The 15610-nt window shown below is 42.7% G+C and overlaps 3 protein-coding genes across 4 annotated transcripts; 1 reads left to right on the plus strand and 2 right to left on the minus strand.

Annotated features, from left to right (window-relative positions):
- Positions 1-3544: 3544 nt before the first annotated feature.
- ppp1r3da (protein phosphatase 1, regulatory subunit 3Da) lies at positions 3545-5901 on the minus strand. Its single transcript, XM_028993535.1, has 2 exons — positions 5655-5901; positions 3545-5357 (listed from the first exon to the last, which is right to left on the minus strand). The coding sequence occupies exon 2, from the start codon at positions 5329-5331 to the stop codon at positions 4447-4449; it is 885 nt and encodes a 294-aa protein (XP_028849368.1). The 5' UTR covers positions 5332-5357; positions 5655-5901; the 3' UTR covers positions 3545-4446.
- An 88-nt stretch (positions 5902-5989) lies between these two features.
- Positions 5990-9078, plus strand: fam217ba (family with sequence similarity 217 member Ba). Its single transcript, XM_028993532.1, has 3 exons — positions 5990-6593; positions 6704-6865; positions 6941-9078. The coding sequence occupies exons 1-3, from the start codon at positions 6496-6498 to the stop codon at positions 8274-8276; spliced, it is 1596 nt and encodes a 531-aa protein (XP_028849365.1). The 5' UTR covers positions 5990-6495; the 3' UTR covers positions 8277-9078.
- On the minus strand, positions 9051-14737 carry ttll9 (tubulin tyrosine ligase-like family, member 9). 2 transcript variants are annotated; one of them, XM_028993534.1, is made up of 14 exons: positions 14638-14737; positions 14246-14295; positions 14085-14177; positions 12811-12889; positions 12511-12696; positions 12367-12435; positions 11910-12000; positions 11384-11424; positions 11168-11255; positions 10879-10937; positions 10592-10788; positions 10392-10505; positions 10178-10302; positions 9051-10036 (listed from the first exon to the last, which is right to left on the minus strand). In XM_028993534.1, exons 1-14 carry the CDS (start codon positions 14650-14652, stop codon positions 9966-9968), a joined length of 1278 nt encoding a protein of 425 aa, XP_028849367.1. In that variant the 5' UTR covers positions 14653-14737; the 3' UTR covers positions 9051-9965. The 2 variants fall into 2 exon arrangements, with proteins under 2 accessions (XP_028849367.1, XP_028849366.1); XM_028993533.1 differs by having other exon boundaries at positions 12778-12889.
- Between the last annotated feature and the right edge of the window lie 873 nt (positions 14738-15610).

The following is a 15610-nucleotide window of genomic DNA, read 5'->3' on the forward strand; positions in this document are numbered from 1 at the left end:
ACTCACATTTTGAGAGATGCATATCTAACAGGCAGTTACGTGTGGCTTTCATATAGACAATATTAAATACTGGCAGTGATGGAATGGCTGAAGATTTGCCTTTTTCTTTGTTTAGGGGATTTCCCTAAACAAAGTACTTAAATATAGCTATCACATGTAGAATATAACCACAGTTTAATGAGAGCAGGCTAAACAACATCACAATTGCTTGTAAATCAAAAATAAAAATGTAATGTAAGTGATACCTCACCAGGGTGGTAGTAGCCTAGTGGGTAACACACTCGCCTATGAACCAGAAGACCCGGGTTCGAATCCCACTTACTACCATTGTGTCCCTGAGCAGGACACTTAACCCTAAATTGCTCCAGGGGGACTGTCCCCTGTAACTACTGATTGTAAGTCGCTCTGGATAAGGGCGTCTGATAAATGCTGTAAATGTAAATGTAATGTAATGTAATGTTTGAACTATATTTTTATATTTCATCTTTAACTGCTGCCATGTCCTTTTTGCGCCTGTTGGGTTGCACCCGTGCGCTCAAAAAACATGGAATATGAATGTTGAATGAGTGGAACATTCAAGACCAAACTTTTTTTTTTCCCCCTCTAATTAATACTCACGCATTGACTTGGTCTGCAATTTTCTGCCACACAAGCGCTCTCTCTTTTGCTGCTGCTGCAGTATTGCTTTTTTTTTTTCTTAAAATATGCTCATTTTCTACATATGCAGTCATTAAAGCGTCCAATTCTAATGGGGAGAAGTAGGAGGCTCTAACTTTTTGTCCACTAGTTGTCATGGTGAATCTTTATCTGCGTTCCATTGATGAGGGCTTTTTATATCCTCATGCACGAGCGTAACTCAGGTTAACTTTGACTCAGAGTTGATTGAACTAATTCTTAACACCTGTTCTGAAACTGAAAACTCTGAGTTTGACAACTTCGAGTTGGCCAACTTCGAGTTGAGGTTTTGACTTAGAGTTTGTTAAACCTGCTTTCTGAAACGGGCCCCTGATCAAACAAGCTGACTACAAGGTGGTAGTAGCCTAGTGGGTAACACACTTGTCTATGAACCAGAAGACCCAGGTTCAAATCCCACTTACTACCATTGTGTCCCTGAGCAAGACACTTAACCACATTTACATATTTAATTGTTACATAATCCTATTGTTTGTACTCACGGCATGATGCTATTGGATGGAAAAAGTGTTTATAGGTCTGGTCATCTTGCCGTGAACTTACTCTACTTGCAAACTTCGCATTGAGCTGATCTCCTGTTTTTGCAGGCGTGGATTTGTCAAGAATTAAGTAAGTAAAATCTCTAAAATATTTTTGTATGTTTATTACAATGTCTAGAACATATACATATTTAGTTATTTTAGAAAACATTGATCAAATTTGATTTAGAGCTTATTATGTCTATGTTATAATTCTACAACATTGGGTCAGAGTGGTAGCCTGTTGCATTGTTTAGGGACAGGTGTGAATGGTCTTGAATGTGAACCTGTTAGTGCGCTGGGGGGGATGTATGTGTCCCTTTTAGTATGATAAGTAGACTATAATAGGCCAATTAGACAGCATTGTTTGAATGTAGTGGAATTTTGATCAGCATTTGCATTGAAATGGTTATACTTTGATGGATAATACTGAGCTCTCTACCCTTGATACATGGTCTACTACCCTGTCTATTCTTTGTTTATCTGCTACAATATAAGACCTATATGAGTTATTCACATATTTAATTACATTTTTCCAAACCTTTTCAGTTTCAGAATGCCACCAATGCAGAAAGGTCATCTATTCAGTGTACAGGATGTGATTGCTGCAGTTCAAAATGGAGAGAGCGATTTTGAAATGGACTTGGATGACACCGATGAAAATGATTTAGAGAATGAGGATGTAGGTGAAATGGACAAAGAAAACCACCAACCCATTGACTGCCCAGCTAATGATGATGTGGACATCAAGCCCCAACCAAAAAAAAACACAGTGCCCTGTGACAGGTTTCGTTGGTTGAAAAAGGAGTTTATCAGTCCTAATACAGATTTTTCTGGTTCAGAAATCACCAATGATGCCACCTCCCTCCTGACCCCACTAGAGTACTTCCAAAAGTTTGTGACGGAAGATATGATTGAGACTCTGACAAGAAACACAAATGAGTACAGCTTGCAAAAAAATGGAACATCTGTAAACACCAATAATAAGGAAATTGAGATGATGCTTGGCATGTACCTGAAGATGGGCCTAATGCAAATGTCTGGAGTCTGTATGTATTGGGAGACAGACACACGGTACACCCCTGTTTCTGATGTGATGTCCCGGAGCAGATTCCAATCTCTGTTGACTTCATTACACTTTATAAACAATTTAACTGTGTCAGAGATGGAAAAGAAGGACAAACTGCACTGCAAACTGCACAGACCATGGCTAAATTCATTTAGGGAAAGATGCCTGCAGGTGGTACCTGAAGAACACAACTCTGTGGATGAAATGATGATTCCTTTTAAGGGGAGATTCAGTAACATCAAACAATATATGCGTGGCAAGCCACACCCATGGGGGTTCAAACTGTGGGTGAGAACTGGAATCTCTGGCATGCTCTGTGATTTTGATGTGTACTAAGGGAGTGTAGATGGAAAACGACAAGCGAAATCTGAACTTGGACTGTCAGGTGAGGTTGTGATGAAGCTCGCCTCCACACTTCCAGAGGGTCAAAACTACAAGGTACAAAAAGGTCAACTACTTCACCTGTGTCCCACTGGTGGTCAAGCGTGGAATTCATTATGTGGGAACAGCGAGGCAGGTACGTCAACTGCAACCTTGAAGATGAGAAGAGCTTGAAGAAAAAGGGGAGAGGAAGCTTTGATGTCCGAGTGGAGGGGAACCAGAACATTTGTGCTGTCAAATGGTATGACAACAGAGCGCCACACTTGTGTCATCCTTTGCTGGACCAGAACCTGTGCAGAAAATTCAGCGGTGGGACAAAGTCACTAAAACCATCATTGATGTTGAGAGGCCTTACATTGTTGGTACCTACAACAAACACATTTGTTGGACTCATTTGCTGCCAAGTACAAGTTTCCCATGAAATCTCACCGCTGGTACATTTACATATTCTGGCACACCATCATCCTTGCTGTAATTAACAGCTGGCTCCTTTACAAGCGGGACTGTAAAACTCTGAAGATGACTAAGAAAGAGATACTGAACAGGAGACAGTTTCAGGCACAACTTGCATCCTCTCTCATCCTGGTGAACACACACAACACATCAGGGAGCCCTTTGGATCCTCAGAAGAGACCATCCTCATCAGATGTGAGTTCCCCAGCCAAGAGGTCATCGGACCACCCCCCACTGGATGTACGCAAAGACATGATTGCGCATTTCCCAGTAAAGACAAAGAGAGGGCGCTGTAGACACTGCAATAATGGATACACAAACACACGATGTAGCAAGTGCAATGTTCGTCTGTGCTTCTCAGATAAAAAGAACTGTCTGAGGGACTATCACTGCAAATAAACACAGACTTTATTCAAACCCCCCTCCCATTTGCCACAACACTGCCTGATCAGGCCTAACAAATCACACACACAGTGACATCAAACCACACTGAGTGTTATTTCCAAAAAATGTTATTAATAAATGCTTATTCATAAAATATATGATTGTTGTGTGATTATTATAAATTATAAAGTGAAGTGATTGTTACATGTGATACACAGCACACGGTGCACACATTATTACTTATGATATATACTGCTATGGGGCTAAATAAGTGAACAACCCTGCAAATTAATGCTTAAATGTTCTGTATACCAGTTCAGGGAAAGTGAGTACAAATACAGAAATTCTGCTCACAACTAGGCCCAACGTTGCAATATTACAACATTTCCCTAATATCAGAGTTTTGTCTTGTAAATTTGCTTATTTTTTCTCACAGTTCCATGACTTTCCAGAGAGTTTTTTTTTTTCATAATTTTGTGACATTGCATGGCCCTAATACGCAGTCGTACTAATCAGAGGTAATGAGCTGACAGCGATTTTAATATGCACATCATGCCAGTGAAATTGTAGAATGATTATTTTTGCAGTGTGATAACAGATTTCACAAAAAAAAAATTCAACCCACAGAAAAAAAAACAGGAACCAGGATTCTGGTTCAATTAAGCAGTTCACTAGTAGGAAATTATCTCATGATTAAACTTTGATTTGTTGATTGATACACGATCCTGCTCAAGGCTGCTGACCTATTCATTAACCTACATAACCTAACTAAACCTAAGGAAGTATAGAATTTGAGATACACAGGATACGTTTATACAGCATATTAACACACAAAGCTGGAAACATTCATGAAGGAGCATTATGAAAATGCTCATGGTTTTTGTGATTGCTCGTGCTCACAGCAGTGAGCAACAATACTGTCAGCAATGCAAGAGTCTGTCCTCTGACCTAGAGAAAATGTATCATGCTGTCCTCACATTCCTTGGGGACACTCAACTTGTAGCTGTGACAAGTCAGCTTGTAGTTCTGCCCTTCATTGTTGTCCCAAAACTCAGCGCCTAAAACTTTATAACAGATGGCAAATTCCAGTGTGGCCCCTGCGTGGAGCACGAATGGTGGAACCGGGAGGGCGAAATGAAAAGTGTCACAGTTCGTCCTGGCTGCCATTTCTTCCCCATTTCTGCGAGACACCCAAAAGCCCCTGGTGTCCGAGCAACTCTGCCAGTTTGTGAATGAGTAGCGCACACTGATGTCTTTCTCAAATGCCAGATTCAGGACTTGCACAATGCCGGTGATGCCCACTTCAAAGCAAAAAAGCCGCTCAAGGCACACCTTCTGGCGACCCAGGCGTTCCTGGAAGTTGGCCTGATCGCCTGGCTGCAGTGGGAACACGGGTTTCAGTATTGGCAGTGAAATTTCTAAATTCCATTTTGAATTCAGTTCGGCATTCATCAGTAGTCTAAAAAGCACATGCTGTGGCACCAGGGGTTCTTCGGCGCTTGTGAAACTCTTCACATCTTCCAACTCCAGCCCCAGGGAGTCCACGAAGCGCACACCGGCCCGCCTGGTGAGCCGCCTCTCGGCAGGCACGTGTCCGCGAATGATAGATCTGGGCACGGGCTCGCAGGAAAGGCTCCGGCGCAGTGCAGGCCTGAGGACTCTGGGGTCGGGAGGTCGGATCTTCACCATGTTTTCCTTCCCGTCTGGGTCAAATTTAGTGCTTCCATCTACAGCACAGTGTTCTGTTGGCCTGCCAGAGTTGCCGATATAACCAGACTCTTCCTCAGTCTTCTGTGGAGGAGTCTTTTTGCACCATGTCATAAAACACGCCATGTCTAATAACAGCTTTTGATAATCACCTAAGAAAAGAATGACACAAACAGCTTGATCTATAGTGCATAACATGATATAAGATACACTATGTAAGACTGCATATAGAGCAGCATGTATGAATGTATGATGCATGTTTGAATAGGCATGCCTTCTAAATCCATTCTTTTAAGAATGCAACTGCGCAAATCAGGCAGCGGTAGATAATCTGACTGCAGCGACACTGTTTTAGTAGCACGGCGTAACTTTCTAGAAAGCAGCCAGGCTGGAGTTAGCAAGCACGCTGTCGGGGGAAATGCAACAGTGCAGTCAGTAAATATCCTCACCATCAGATTAAAAACAGTGTTTGTACGGTTCCTCCGTAAATCTTGACAAAGTGGGCGTTTCGTAAGGACAGCAAAAAACGCATACACTTGGGTGGATATATAAGTGTTGCGGACAGTTGATTACTTTGGTATTAGGAATGAAAGCCGACTGGAGATCAGCGCAGCTGCGCAAGCGACGTGTTGGTGATGCTCGTGAACGCGCACTCAGCGCACGCGTCACCAAAAAAGCGTTTTACCGGCTACCTGGGAAATGTATTCGCATTAACAAAGCGAGAGCTGTATCGCTCGTCTTTATGTGAAGTGTCAACCTAAGGCGAGCTGTAGTGTATTTAAAGCCGCCGCTCGTCTCGATAAGGTTCATAAACGTGCTTTGAACGAAATGGAGCAGAGCCTGAACTACATTTCCCACAACTCCCCGGACGAGTGACGTCAGCGTGACGGAGGCGTAACCTACGCTGCAGTTGCAGCAGCAGGTAAACAACAAAAAAAAATTGAACCACGATACGCACATCAAAGCTACCACAGAGATGCTAAACAGTTTGTTCTCACGTTCCGTGTGAGGTGGGCACCGAACACGGACAGCCGCTGATGGGACTCGCGGGACAATGCGCGCAGCTGGTTACAGTATTTCCATTTTCACCTGGAATATGAATATTGAGGCGAGTTAATTTAGTCTCGTTTCCCGATGGCTGCCGTGCGACAGCTTCCACGCGTACGTGCGCTGGGTGAAATGGAGGCGCTTCGCAGCGTTCCAGGACCAGGATGCGTGAGACGCAGCGCCGCGTGCCCTCGATAGCAAGGACGAGCTCTTTTGGAAGCTGGGACTCCTCATTACTGCGCAATGGGACCCATCCTGCAGGAGCAAGCTCTGAAGGGACTGACTGCTAAAGACAAACTGCGGGTGAAAAATGCAGAAAACCACGGAGCTCTTACTACTGGGTAATAGTAGCTTTGCACGTCCGTTTAAAAATCTTACAAAACTATCACTGATTAAAATAACGTGCAGTGTTTTCATGCTGAAATAGTGAATTATGTTTTTTTTTTTTCAGTTCTAAAAAAGGCAGCAAGATGATGAACCAAAACTGCAGACCTGTGAAAAAGTCAGGAGGTTATAATAAAAATGTTCCAGATAAAGATATGGTCCCAAGGACTGAGAGGACGAGAGCAAATTCTGACCTGAGTCCTGTAATTGGCAACCGGAAATTGCCTAGGTAGGCTGATGTTTGAAATTTTCCAACAATTTCTTTGTCCGTGCAAAAGTTTAACCATGCCATTACTTCCCTCAGAGCACAGGCACAGGCAGAATCAAAGTCCCAGCTGCAGAAACACGTGACCGGCCTGAAAGCCGAGGACAAACGCAACATGCACCTGCAGCCCAAACGCTGCGGCGAGCTGCACCAGAGCCTTTCTGTTCAAGGGATGAACCGGCACGGCCTGTCTCTGCCCTTGGCTCCGCAGGCGGTGCTGCAGCAGGGCCAGCTACGGGAACAGATCTCCAGTCTGGGCTCGATGGAGCTGTTCGAGCACAGAGAGGACGACACCGACAGCGCCAGTGATTTGTCCGATTCCGAGCGGCTGCCTGTTCTCCCGTCACCCTGCACTCCACCTCAGCTCAACCTGCGAGCCGAAGTCATCGATTCTGTTGACCTACGTCCACAGATCCCTGGCCCAAAGACGGAGGCAGTGGAGTCTGACAGCTACAGCTATTCCGATTTCCTCCCTCCACCGTTTAATACGTGGAGCCTGAGGCAGTTGGCCATCTTTCTCAACACCGAAGGAAAGGGCGCACCTCGTCCCAGGCCTGTAGGACAGCTTGAGAAGTTTCTGGAGAGGCTTCTACAACTGGAATGGCACCAAATGCAAACTATCCAAGCTGAAAATGGAAGGCCCACAGTTCCCATCATTCGCCCTAAGGGCCATGTGCCATCTGCACAGCTAAATGCCAGCCGTCCACGGCCCCACACAGCCCCTCCTTCCCGTCTGAGCTCTCCCAAAAGCCTCCGTCAGGGTCACCGCGCCTTTCCGTTTACTGCTCTCTCTTCCCTGACAAGCCCGTCATCTACACACTTGTCCCGTCCCATTTGTCCCTACTGCCACGTTCGTTACCCACTCTGCAATGGGACCTGTTATTCATACGCTTACCAGCGCCATTCACGTCTGAGCCCGCTCTTGGAGCGTAAAAACTCAACACCGGCTACACAGAAGAGGAGCAGCAGCGAGAGTCGCGCCGCGGCCTCGGAAAGCAAAGCGAATGCCCGCGCACAGAACCCGACGAGCCCTCAAACCGGATGGAACCATCTGAAGAACGTGCAGGCCACCATCAAGCTTTGCACGCCATCTCAGGATTTCAATGGCAGCAGGAAGAGCCGGGCTGGAAGGGTCTCGGAGACCAACCGACAGTGCGCCTCGGCAGCCATGAGAAGTGGTGCAGAAAAGCGCACCCCACCTTCTGGTAAACAGGATGTGGGTCTTATGAGAAGGTGTGACAAGGATGGACTAGGCGCTGAGAGTGGACGGACGAAACCTGCTACAAAGAGAACAGATAATGGCCTTTCTTCCAAAAAGACATCTTCAGCAAGACCTAATGGAAAAGTGAAAAATGTTCAGTTTCTTGTCAAATGAAATTTTGTGGTTTTAATATCAGTTGCAGACTGCATTTTCAGTAATAACAGTCACAGATAATACAAGTTACTAAAAAACGTTTAAGCCACATTAACCTTTTAATCTCAATACTCTCAAATAAGAATGTTAGTTATTTGCACTAGCCACTTATTTCTGATTAAGTACATAGAGTATAATTGTATTTCTGATGAAGATGGTTTTGTTTCAGCCTGGCTTTAATACATTTATGTTTAAGGGCTTTTCTTTATTAATATATTTAATACAAGCAATGAATGCATTCTAGGAATTTCTTTTAAACTAGAAAACCATCAACTTGTGGGAAAATTACATACACATATATATTTTAGATATTTATACTATAAATACTATATTTATGTGTTGAAGAAAAAGATTGTTGTTAATATTGCTGTTGTTATATGAGCAATGGATAAAAATGTATATTTTTCTGTGCTGTGTGAACATCTTCTACCTTCGCAATGTAACATGCAACAAAACTACCTGTATAAAGTGTGCCATCTTTGGAATCTTTAAATCTTTCATTTACTGATTTTGTTATTTATTCTTATTTATTTGCTTGTTTCTTTGACTTCTTATGATGAAGAATTAACTTTATTAGTTTACATGAGTACCTTGCATTGTGTTGTTTCTGCCTTTAAATGTTAAAGTGTTAATATATGTCTGTCATCAATAAGATGTTTCAAAATACATTTTCATGAGGAACTGGGTGAATGTAACACAGTTTCCATTGAGATCTAAATGCATATTTCCCCCCCAAACATTGAAATAAAACATTTTCACATCATGTTTTTGATATTTGTTATATATTTTTAACCTTAATGTTGACAAATCTCAAACAAATCTCATACAGGAACAAGAATAATATTTGCATATCAATATTCCAGTTAATGAACCAAAAGCCCTTCATGCTTGGGGTGCCATTGAGGTTTCTTCTCCTTCCAATACTGAACACTTTCCACAAATGCATCATCATGCAGGACCCCTCACACCCCTCACATGGACTCTTCACACTCCTGCCCTCCAGAAGAAGATACTGCATATAAGGGTGGTAGTGGCCTAGTGGGTAACACACTCGTCTTAGTGTCCCACTTAGTGTCCCTGAGCAAGACACTTAACCTTGAGTGTCTCCAGGGGGGGACTGTCCCTGTATCTACTGATAGTCGCTCTGGATAAGGGCGTCTGATAAATGCTGTAAATGTAAAGTAAATGTACTGCAGCATCAGAGCCAGATATGCCAATTTGAGGGGCAGCTTTTACCCACACACTGCCCCTAGGATCATCTCAAACACGTCTGAAGCCTTAAAGTATCCAAAACTTTTCTGCAAACTGCACTAAAACAAAGTGAGAACAATTCCTGCATTCCCCTCTACACTAATGAGCACTGATTTACCTATACACTGATATATTATCATACGGCTGCCGGTCCATCTGCTCGACTTGTTATATATTAATAGGTCGGTGTCCTTTTCAATGTTTTTGTGTTGTGTGTTATTTTATTTTACTGGCAACCTTCTCATTACGGGGTCACTTCCTAGGCCACCACTGCCCCCTTTTTTCAAAAGAAAAAAGAAAAGAAAAACCACATCGTGAACTTAACATAGGATGTTTTTTTTACAGAACAAAAAAGTTCTGTAAACTTCAGTCACGTTATCCACTCCTTAGGGGGTGACATCACGCTCTCTTCTGACCAGGAAAGGGCTTGAGAAGGTAGCGTAGCTGCTTCTGCCTGTCGTTATTACACCCTGCAGTGTACAGTAGTAGGACGACATCAGTGTGCATTACCAACAATACACACAAGAGGGAGCAACATCGCCACAAACAAGACTTGCAGTGTCAAATAAAGTATATAAAACACAAGCATCATGTGGCACAGGACCAGGTACCTAGATGTGTGTTTGCGGTGAGCGAGGTGCTTCCCAGATTCTCAAAATGTATGATTTCTCTGTAGACTGGCCCATCGTTCCACATCAGGTCAAAACCTCCTACTTGTTTCTCCTTGCCGGTGAGTCTAGGACAGTTTAAGGAAAGGGTAAAAGCAAAAAGTCACAGAATCTATTACCATCCACACCTCAGTTTGAACTCATTAATTGCAGCTACCTGCCCTCCATATCCACAACGTGCAGGGTGTCTTCCAGCAGACAACTTTTCATCTCGTAATCCTCCTGGCTGCTGGCAGTGAGCGATGGAGAAGCGTTCACCTCAATCAACCATCTGCAATCGGCGGAAGTGCACAGACACCGGTCACCGGCAGGGTATGCCTTTGAATGCAGAGGTAACTGGAGAGCACCGGGACTTACGGTTTGAGGTCCTGGTCCAGCAAAATGTCATAGCCATAGAGTTCAAAACAGTGCTTGTCATTGATGATGACCTTCTGCACACTCAGTAGGCTTCGAACAAATATGTTGTCAATATCCTGAAAAAGCCTCTCAACCGTTTCACGGCCGTGTTTTGCGGTCAAATACCGACGTAGCTGCTGCAGCTGCCATTTACAGTCCTGCAAGGAGATGCAGTTTATTGGCATACAACTAATAGAACTGCCCACTTGAATGGCAACGTGCATCTTTACTACGTGCGTTTAGCATACTTTTTCTGGGTCGTAATCTGGTGCAGTTTTCTGCACTGCCACATTAGTCAGGTGAACATCTGCAAACATTTTATTGAGGAAAAGTCACGATTGCACGATGTACTTCATCTCAATCCAGTTTTAGGATGGCGTAACCTGCTTTTGACACCATGGATTTAAAAGAAGGTCAGTCTGCTGTGAAATTAAGCTGAACATCGGTGTTCTTTAATGAGGAGGGCAATGCAGGAATTGTTCTCAGATTAAAGGAAAGCGGCGGGATTACTGTTGACTGAACCCATGTAAAGGATACACTGATCATCAATGCTGCTGAGTGAGAAACGCGTGCTGGAGAATCGTGCAAATCCATCCCGGTACAGCCAGGCCTTTAATGGAGTGTACTGGAAAAGACACAGATATCAGGATATTGGCACACACCTTTCTTTGATCATCTGAGAAACATTTTATGGGGATCTATTTTTACAATCGATCAGTCCTTAACGTGACATGAATGTTATGGGTTACCTACAGATGTCACAAGAACGTAGACTCTGAGGTCAAATTTTCTGCCTGTGAAAAGACGAGAACGTCAGTACAGGAAGAAATGCAATGTATTATATAATGAAATGGGGTTTAATGTAAAGAAACACACACACAGACACTACCATACAAAACTTCAGGGTCATTTAGACATTGCTTGGGTAATGACATAATCAAACCCACATTTGATGCATGACAACCTAGTGAAAAAGCCAGTTTTATTGTTTCTTTAATCAGTGCTAAATCAAATACACTAAGATAATTGAAATGGGTTTTCTAATAATGAATGACACGTTTGAAGTGACATACTAGGGTTAATGAACACAGCATTCCATTGGAAATAATAATTTCTGATTAAGTGGCTTTCTATATGTATGCAGAGTTTCCATCCATTTATTTATAGCTATCAGTCATTTACAAAATTAACAATGTCTGAAGTTTGACCCAAACAATTGGTTCATCCAAAATATAAGCCTAAACTTTTAGTGTAATAGTTTATATATAATCATAAGCACCACTAATGAGGTAGGGATTCTCTATGTAGCGCTGGGCAACATAGCTCTCAACTTGATTCTCTTCTCTCTGGTCATCTGAACGGGTGCCATCCTAACCAAAGACAAACCAACAAATTATTATGTGTTATGCCGATCAAAAACCACGAGCCGTGGTGAAATCAACTGTCAACACGCCACATCATATCCTTCCATTACTTCATCTTCTCTCCAAAGACAGCGTGGTACCCTCACATGAACATACCGGTGACACCTAATGTGAATAGAACACAACTGTGTTCTAGTGAGTAAAAGATGTAAACAGATGTTGGAGGAGAGAAACACATCTGGCCAACACAGATGCTTAAACATCTGATGACTTGAGTCAGTGGCTGAGCATCAATGTCAGTTCATCTAAACAAATCTGAATATTGGTCTCTGCTACAAATGTGTTCATTTCAACAGTGATCTGCCTAGCTACCTTTTTCCAGTCCATAATGTCCTTTAGTTTACGAAAGAGGAATATTCCCTTCCCTTGGGATCGTGCCACCTAGAGAGATAAAAGAGACGTGGTTTACTAGTGAGGGGCTGAAAAAACGATTTTTTTTTTAATGTAATGTCTTACAGGCTTCATGATCCAGGTGCTGCCTTGACTTCTTTTGAATTCCTCTACAAAGAGATGGTACTCGTTGGGTAGCTCAAAAGTGCGTGGGAAAAAGTCACATTTTGCAGCTTCCAAGCGGCCAGCTTCTCGCTCAAGGGTTTTCCGGTACCTCTTCAGGTTTTTTACCATTAGGTTTTTGCGTGTGAGCTGAAAGGCAGGCAAAAGTGACATCAGTGCAGCACAACCAAGAGTATGGAAATACGGGATGAAAAACCAATGACTAATCACCTCATAGTTATTCCGAAAGTGGCAAATTCTTACATGTTCTTCCAGGTAGGAATGGTCAAAATTCTCTCTAAGCCATCCAACATCACACCAGTTAAAGTCCCATTCGCAGTCACTGAAGGCAACACATATATTCAACACAAATTTTTTAAAAAACATATTACCAAGAGTAAGAGATTGTGAGTTCTGGTTTAGTTTTTTAATGGCAGACTTGTCATTCATGGTAGTATGTGGACAATTTTCTTGTTTACTGCTATATTAAATGCTGAGAAATCAGGACGAGGTGATATTGGATTGTCTAGCTTCCTCTTGCATTTACCCCTGCCAGAAAGTTTTCATTATATCCCAAACAGTATTATTTATTATTTGGTTGCAATAGGAGATTTCATACCTGGTTACATTAGCTGGTTACTGCACCAACACATGAGATTCTTGTCAGGCTAAAGTGGGTTCTTCTGGACATACCCCTATACTGGGTAAATGTTGAAATGAATCCATTTCAATAATTAATTCCCTTTGCAATTTTAAGTGCAGGTTATTAACTTAATACTTTAGATTCCTGTATTCCCTAAAACAGGGCTTCCCAGCCCTGTCCCAAGAGCCCCTCCTGACAGAATATTTTCATTCCAACTATTTCTTAATTAAGATCCAGAGATCATAATCAGTCTTATAATGCATGTGGCAGGTTGGAAGCAGAGAAGACTGGAATGAAATAGTTCTTTCTGGAACCCCTGTCTTAGTAGTGAATGCAGCAAATGGTAAGTGTCATTAATATGACATAATTATTTTAGTTGATCATACTATACTAGTATCAATTCCTGAACTGTAGTAGGGTGGTAGTGCATAAGACACTTACCAACTAACCAGAAGGCCACAGAGTTCAAACCCCACTTACTACCATTGTGTCCCTTGAGCAAGACAACTAATTCTGAGTGTCTCTAGGGGGACTGTCCCTGTAACTACTAGTGTTGTAGTTCTTGAGACCAATTCTTTCATGTCTCGGTTTGGTTTCTGTGCTATTTGTTCTTGGTGTTGTCTTGGTCTCAATCATAGTGGTCTTGGTGAGATGATGAAAAAAAGAAAAAAACAGCACCTCCATACAGAACAGTATTATTTAGGTGTCATTGCACACCTTCATTTAAAATGAGAGACATATGTACAATATAATTGAAATATAACATTTACAGCAACCCCTTTTTTTCCACAGTTGATCGGAGTAATGTGATGTCAGTTCTAGGCCCAGTCTGTTTTCGGTCTTGGTCTCTGGTCTGGTAAATGCTGTAAATGGAGTAGTAATTTATATGACATACTCTTTCACCTCGATCCAGCCAGGGCGCTGGTGCAGGACGTCCTGTATTGTGTTTGAAAGTCCACATCTGTAGCGCACGGTGCTCCTCCCTTCTCTGGGGACACGATGACGTCACGTTACTCAGAAATTACTGTAAATATCAGAAACAACTCACAAACTCACCCTTCCTTTCTCTTCGGAGAGGTGTAATTGCTCTTGGGCCCGCCTGTTTGCTATAACAATAAAGCAGTAAGTCACACTATTCAGAGGGAATTAAGGTTTTATTGATAAAATCAATTGATCAATTGTTTCATTTTGTGATAGCAATAATCATGTAAGTGCATTCTTCCGCCAAGTAATCTAGTTCCTCGATCAGATCACAGGCGCATTAATATATGAACGGGGATCAGCCAAACAGTCTTTAGTTCCGTAATTATCATTAGAACGTCGTTTCTCTGGCCAAAAGGACAGAGCGCCCATGTTTTAACGTCCGCTTTACTTAACGCAGCTGGCCTAGATTCTTTGGTATTTTTCTTTCAACGGGAGAAGAAATGTAATTGACGCGAAAAGCTTACCTTACTCCGCGACATGTGTAGCAGCAGAACTGTAGCGGCATTCTGTTGTCTTGGCAACCGAACAGGGGACCTGTCGACCGAAATGTCGCCCCCCTGTGGACACGTGCTTCCCTGGCGGTCCCTTTCACCAGAGCTGGACGCGTGGAAAACATGCCGTTGGTTTCTTCAAGCAGGTGTGACTTCTCGAACCAAAGCGCACCTTTTCTCCCACAAGGTGGCGATATGGCGCTTTTAACAAAACCTCCTGCAGGAGAACGCCTCGCCACGCCACGCCACGCCTCGCTATCTGCGCAGGAACACGTCGTGTGGAGTGGAATCAGATGTGCCGTGCAGTAGCTTTCCAGGACCAGCCAAAACCACCCCAAACCCCCAAAGTTGGACAAGATATCTTCATTTCATCCCCAAAGTGCTATGGGAATCACGGATGTAATATTTTTGCTGTTTGGTTTATTCATTTATTTAAAATGTATTGCATCTCTCTAATGTGCCCTAACAACATGAAAAGTGGAAATTCATAGATAATTGGCTATCTGAGATTATGTTGTGTTTGCTGAATACTGAAAAGCAGTGTTTGTCACTGCTGCCAAGGGTCCAGATTCAACAGGCAAAATATAATATTAAAAGCAGGTAAGCAATAATATAACAGTACGAAGCTGTATGTTACATTGTGGAATAGCTTGTCTGAACTTGGGTTAGACATGCTTTCTGTTCTTTCACAAAGGCCGTTATCCTATACAGTATTTGGGGGTTTTCTGCCGTTGTTGTGGGATTAGCCTCTATTTGTCATATTACATGTTTATGAAAACATTTCCTATTGACCCCATCATATGAAAATGAGCACAATGCCGGATCAGTTTATAAAATCCCCTAGGTATTGCCCTAGCTGCATTAAATATACAAATTCAAGCCAACAGGACATGCCCATGCCAGATTCCTCATTGGGTCTCTAGGAACAGGATGGAGAATGACTCTT

This window comes from Denticeps clupeoides, chromosome 10 (assembly GCF_900700375.1).
Source record: "Denticeps clupeoides chromosome 10, fDenClu1.1, whole genome shotgun sequence".
NCBI classification, from domain to species: Eukaryota; Metazoa; Chordata; class Actinopteri; order Clupeiformes; family Denticipitidae; genus Denticeps; species Denticeps clupeoides.

Excerpts from the sequence above, each read along its gene's own strand:
- ppp1r3da (XM_028993535.1), bottom strand. The coding sequence starts at position 5,331 with ATGGCGTGTTTTATGACATGGTGCAAAAAGACTCCTCCACAGAAGACT.
- ttll9 (XM_028993533.1), bottom strand. Across the intron at positions 14,178-14,245 it reads TCTCCGAAGAGAAAGGAAGG|AGAAGGGAGGAGCACCGTGC; the intron begins GTGAGTTTGTGA and ends TCGTGTCCCCAG. Across the intron at positions 10,506-10,591 it reads CTGGACCAGGACCTCAAACC|ATGGTTGATTGAGGTGAACG; the intron begins GTAAGTCCCGGT and ends CGCCGATTGCAG.
- fam217ba (XM_028993532.1), top strand. The coding sequence starts at position 6,496 with ATGGGACCCATCCTGCAGGAGCAAGCTCTGAAGGGACTGACTGCTAAA. Across the intron at positions 6,594-6,703 it reads CACGGAGCTCTTACTACTGG|TTCTAAAAAAGGCAGCAAGA; the intron begins GTAATAGTAGCT and ends TTTTTTTTTCAG. Across the intron at positions 6,866-6,940 it reads GGCAACCGGAAATTGCCTAG|AGCACAGGCACAGGCAGAAT; the intron begins GTAGGCTGATGT and ends TACTTCCCTCAG.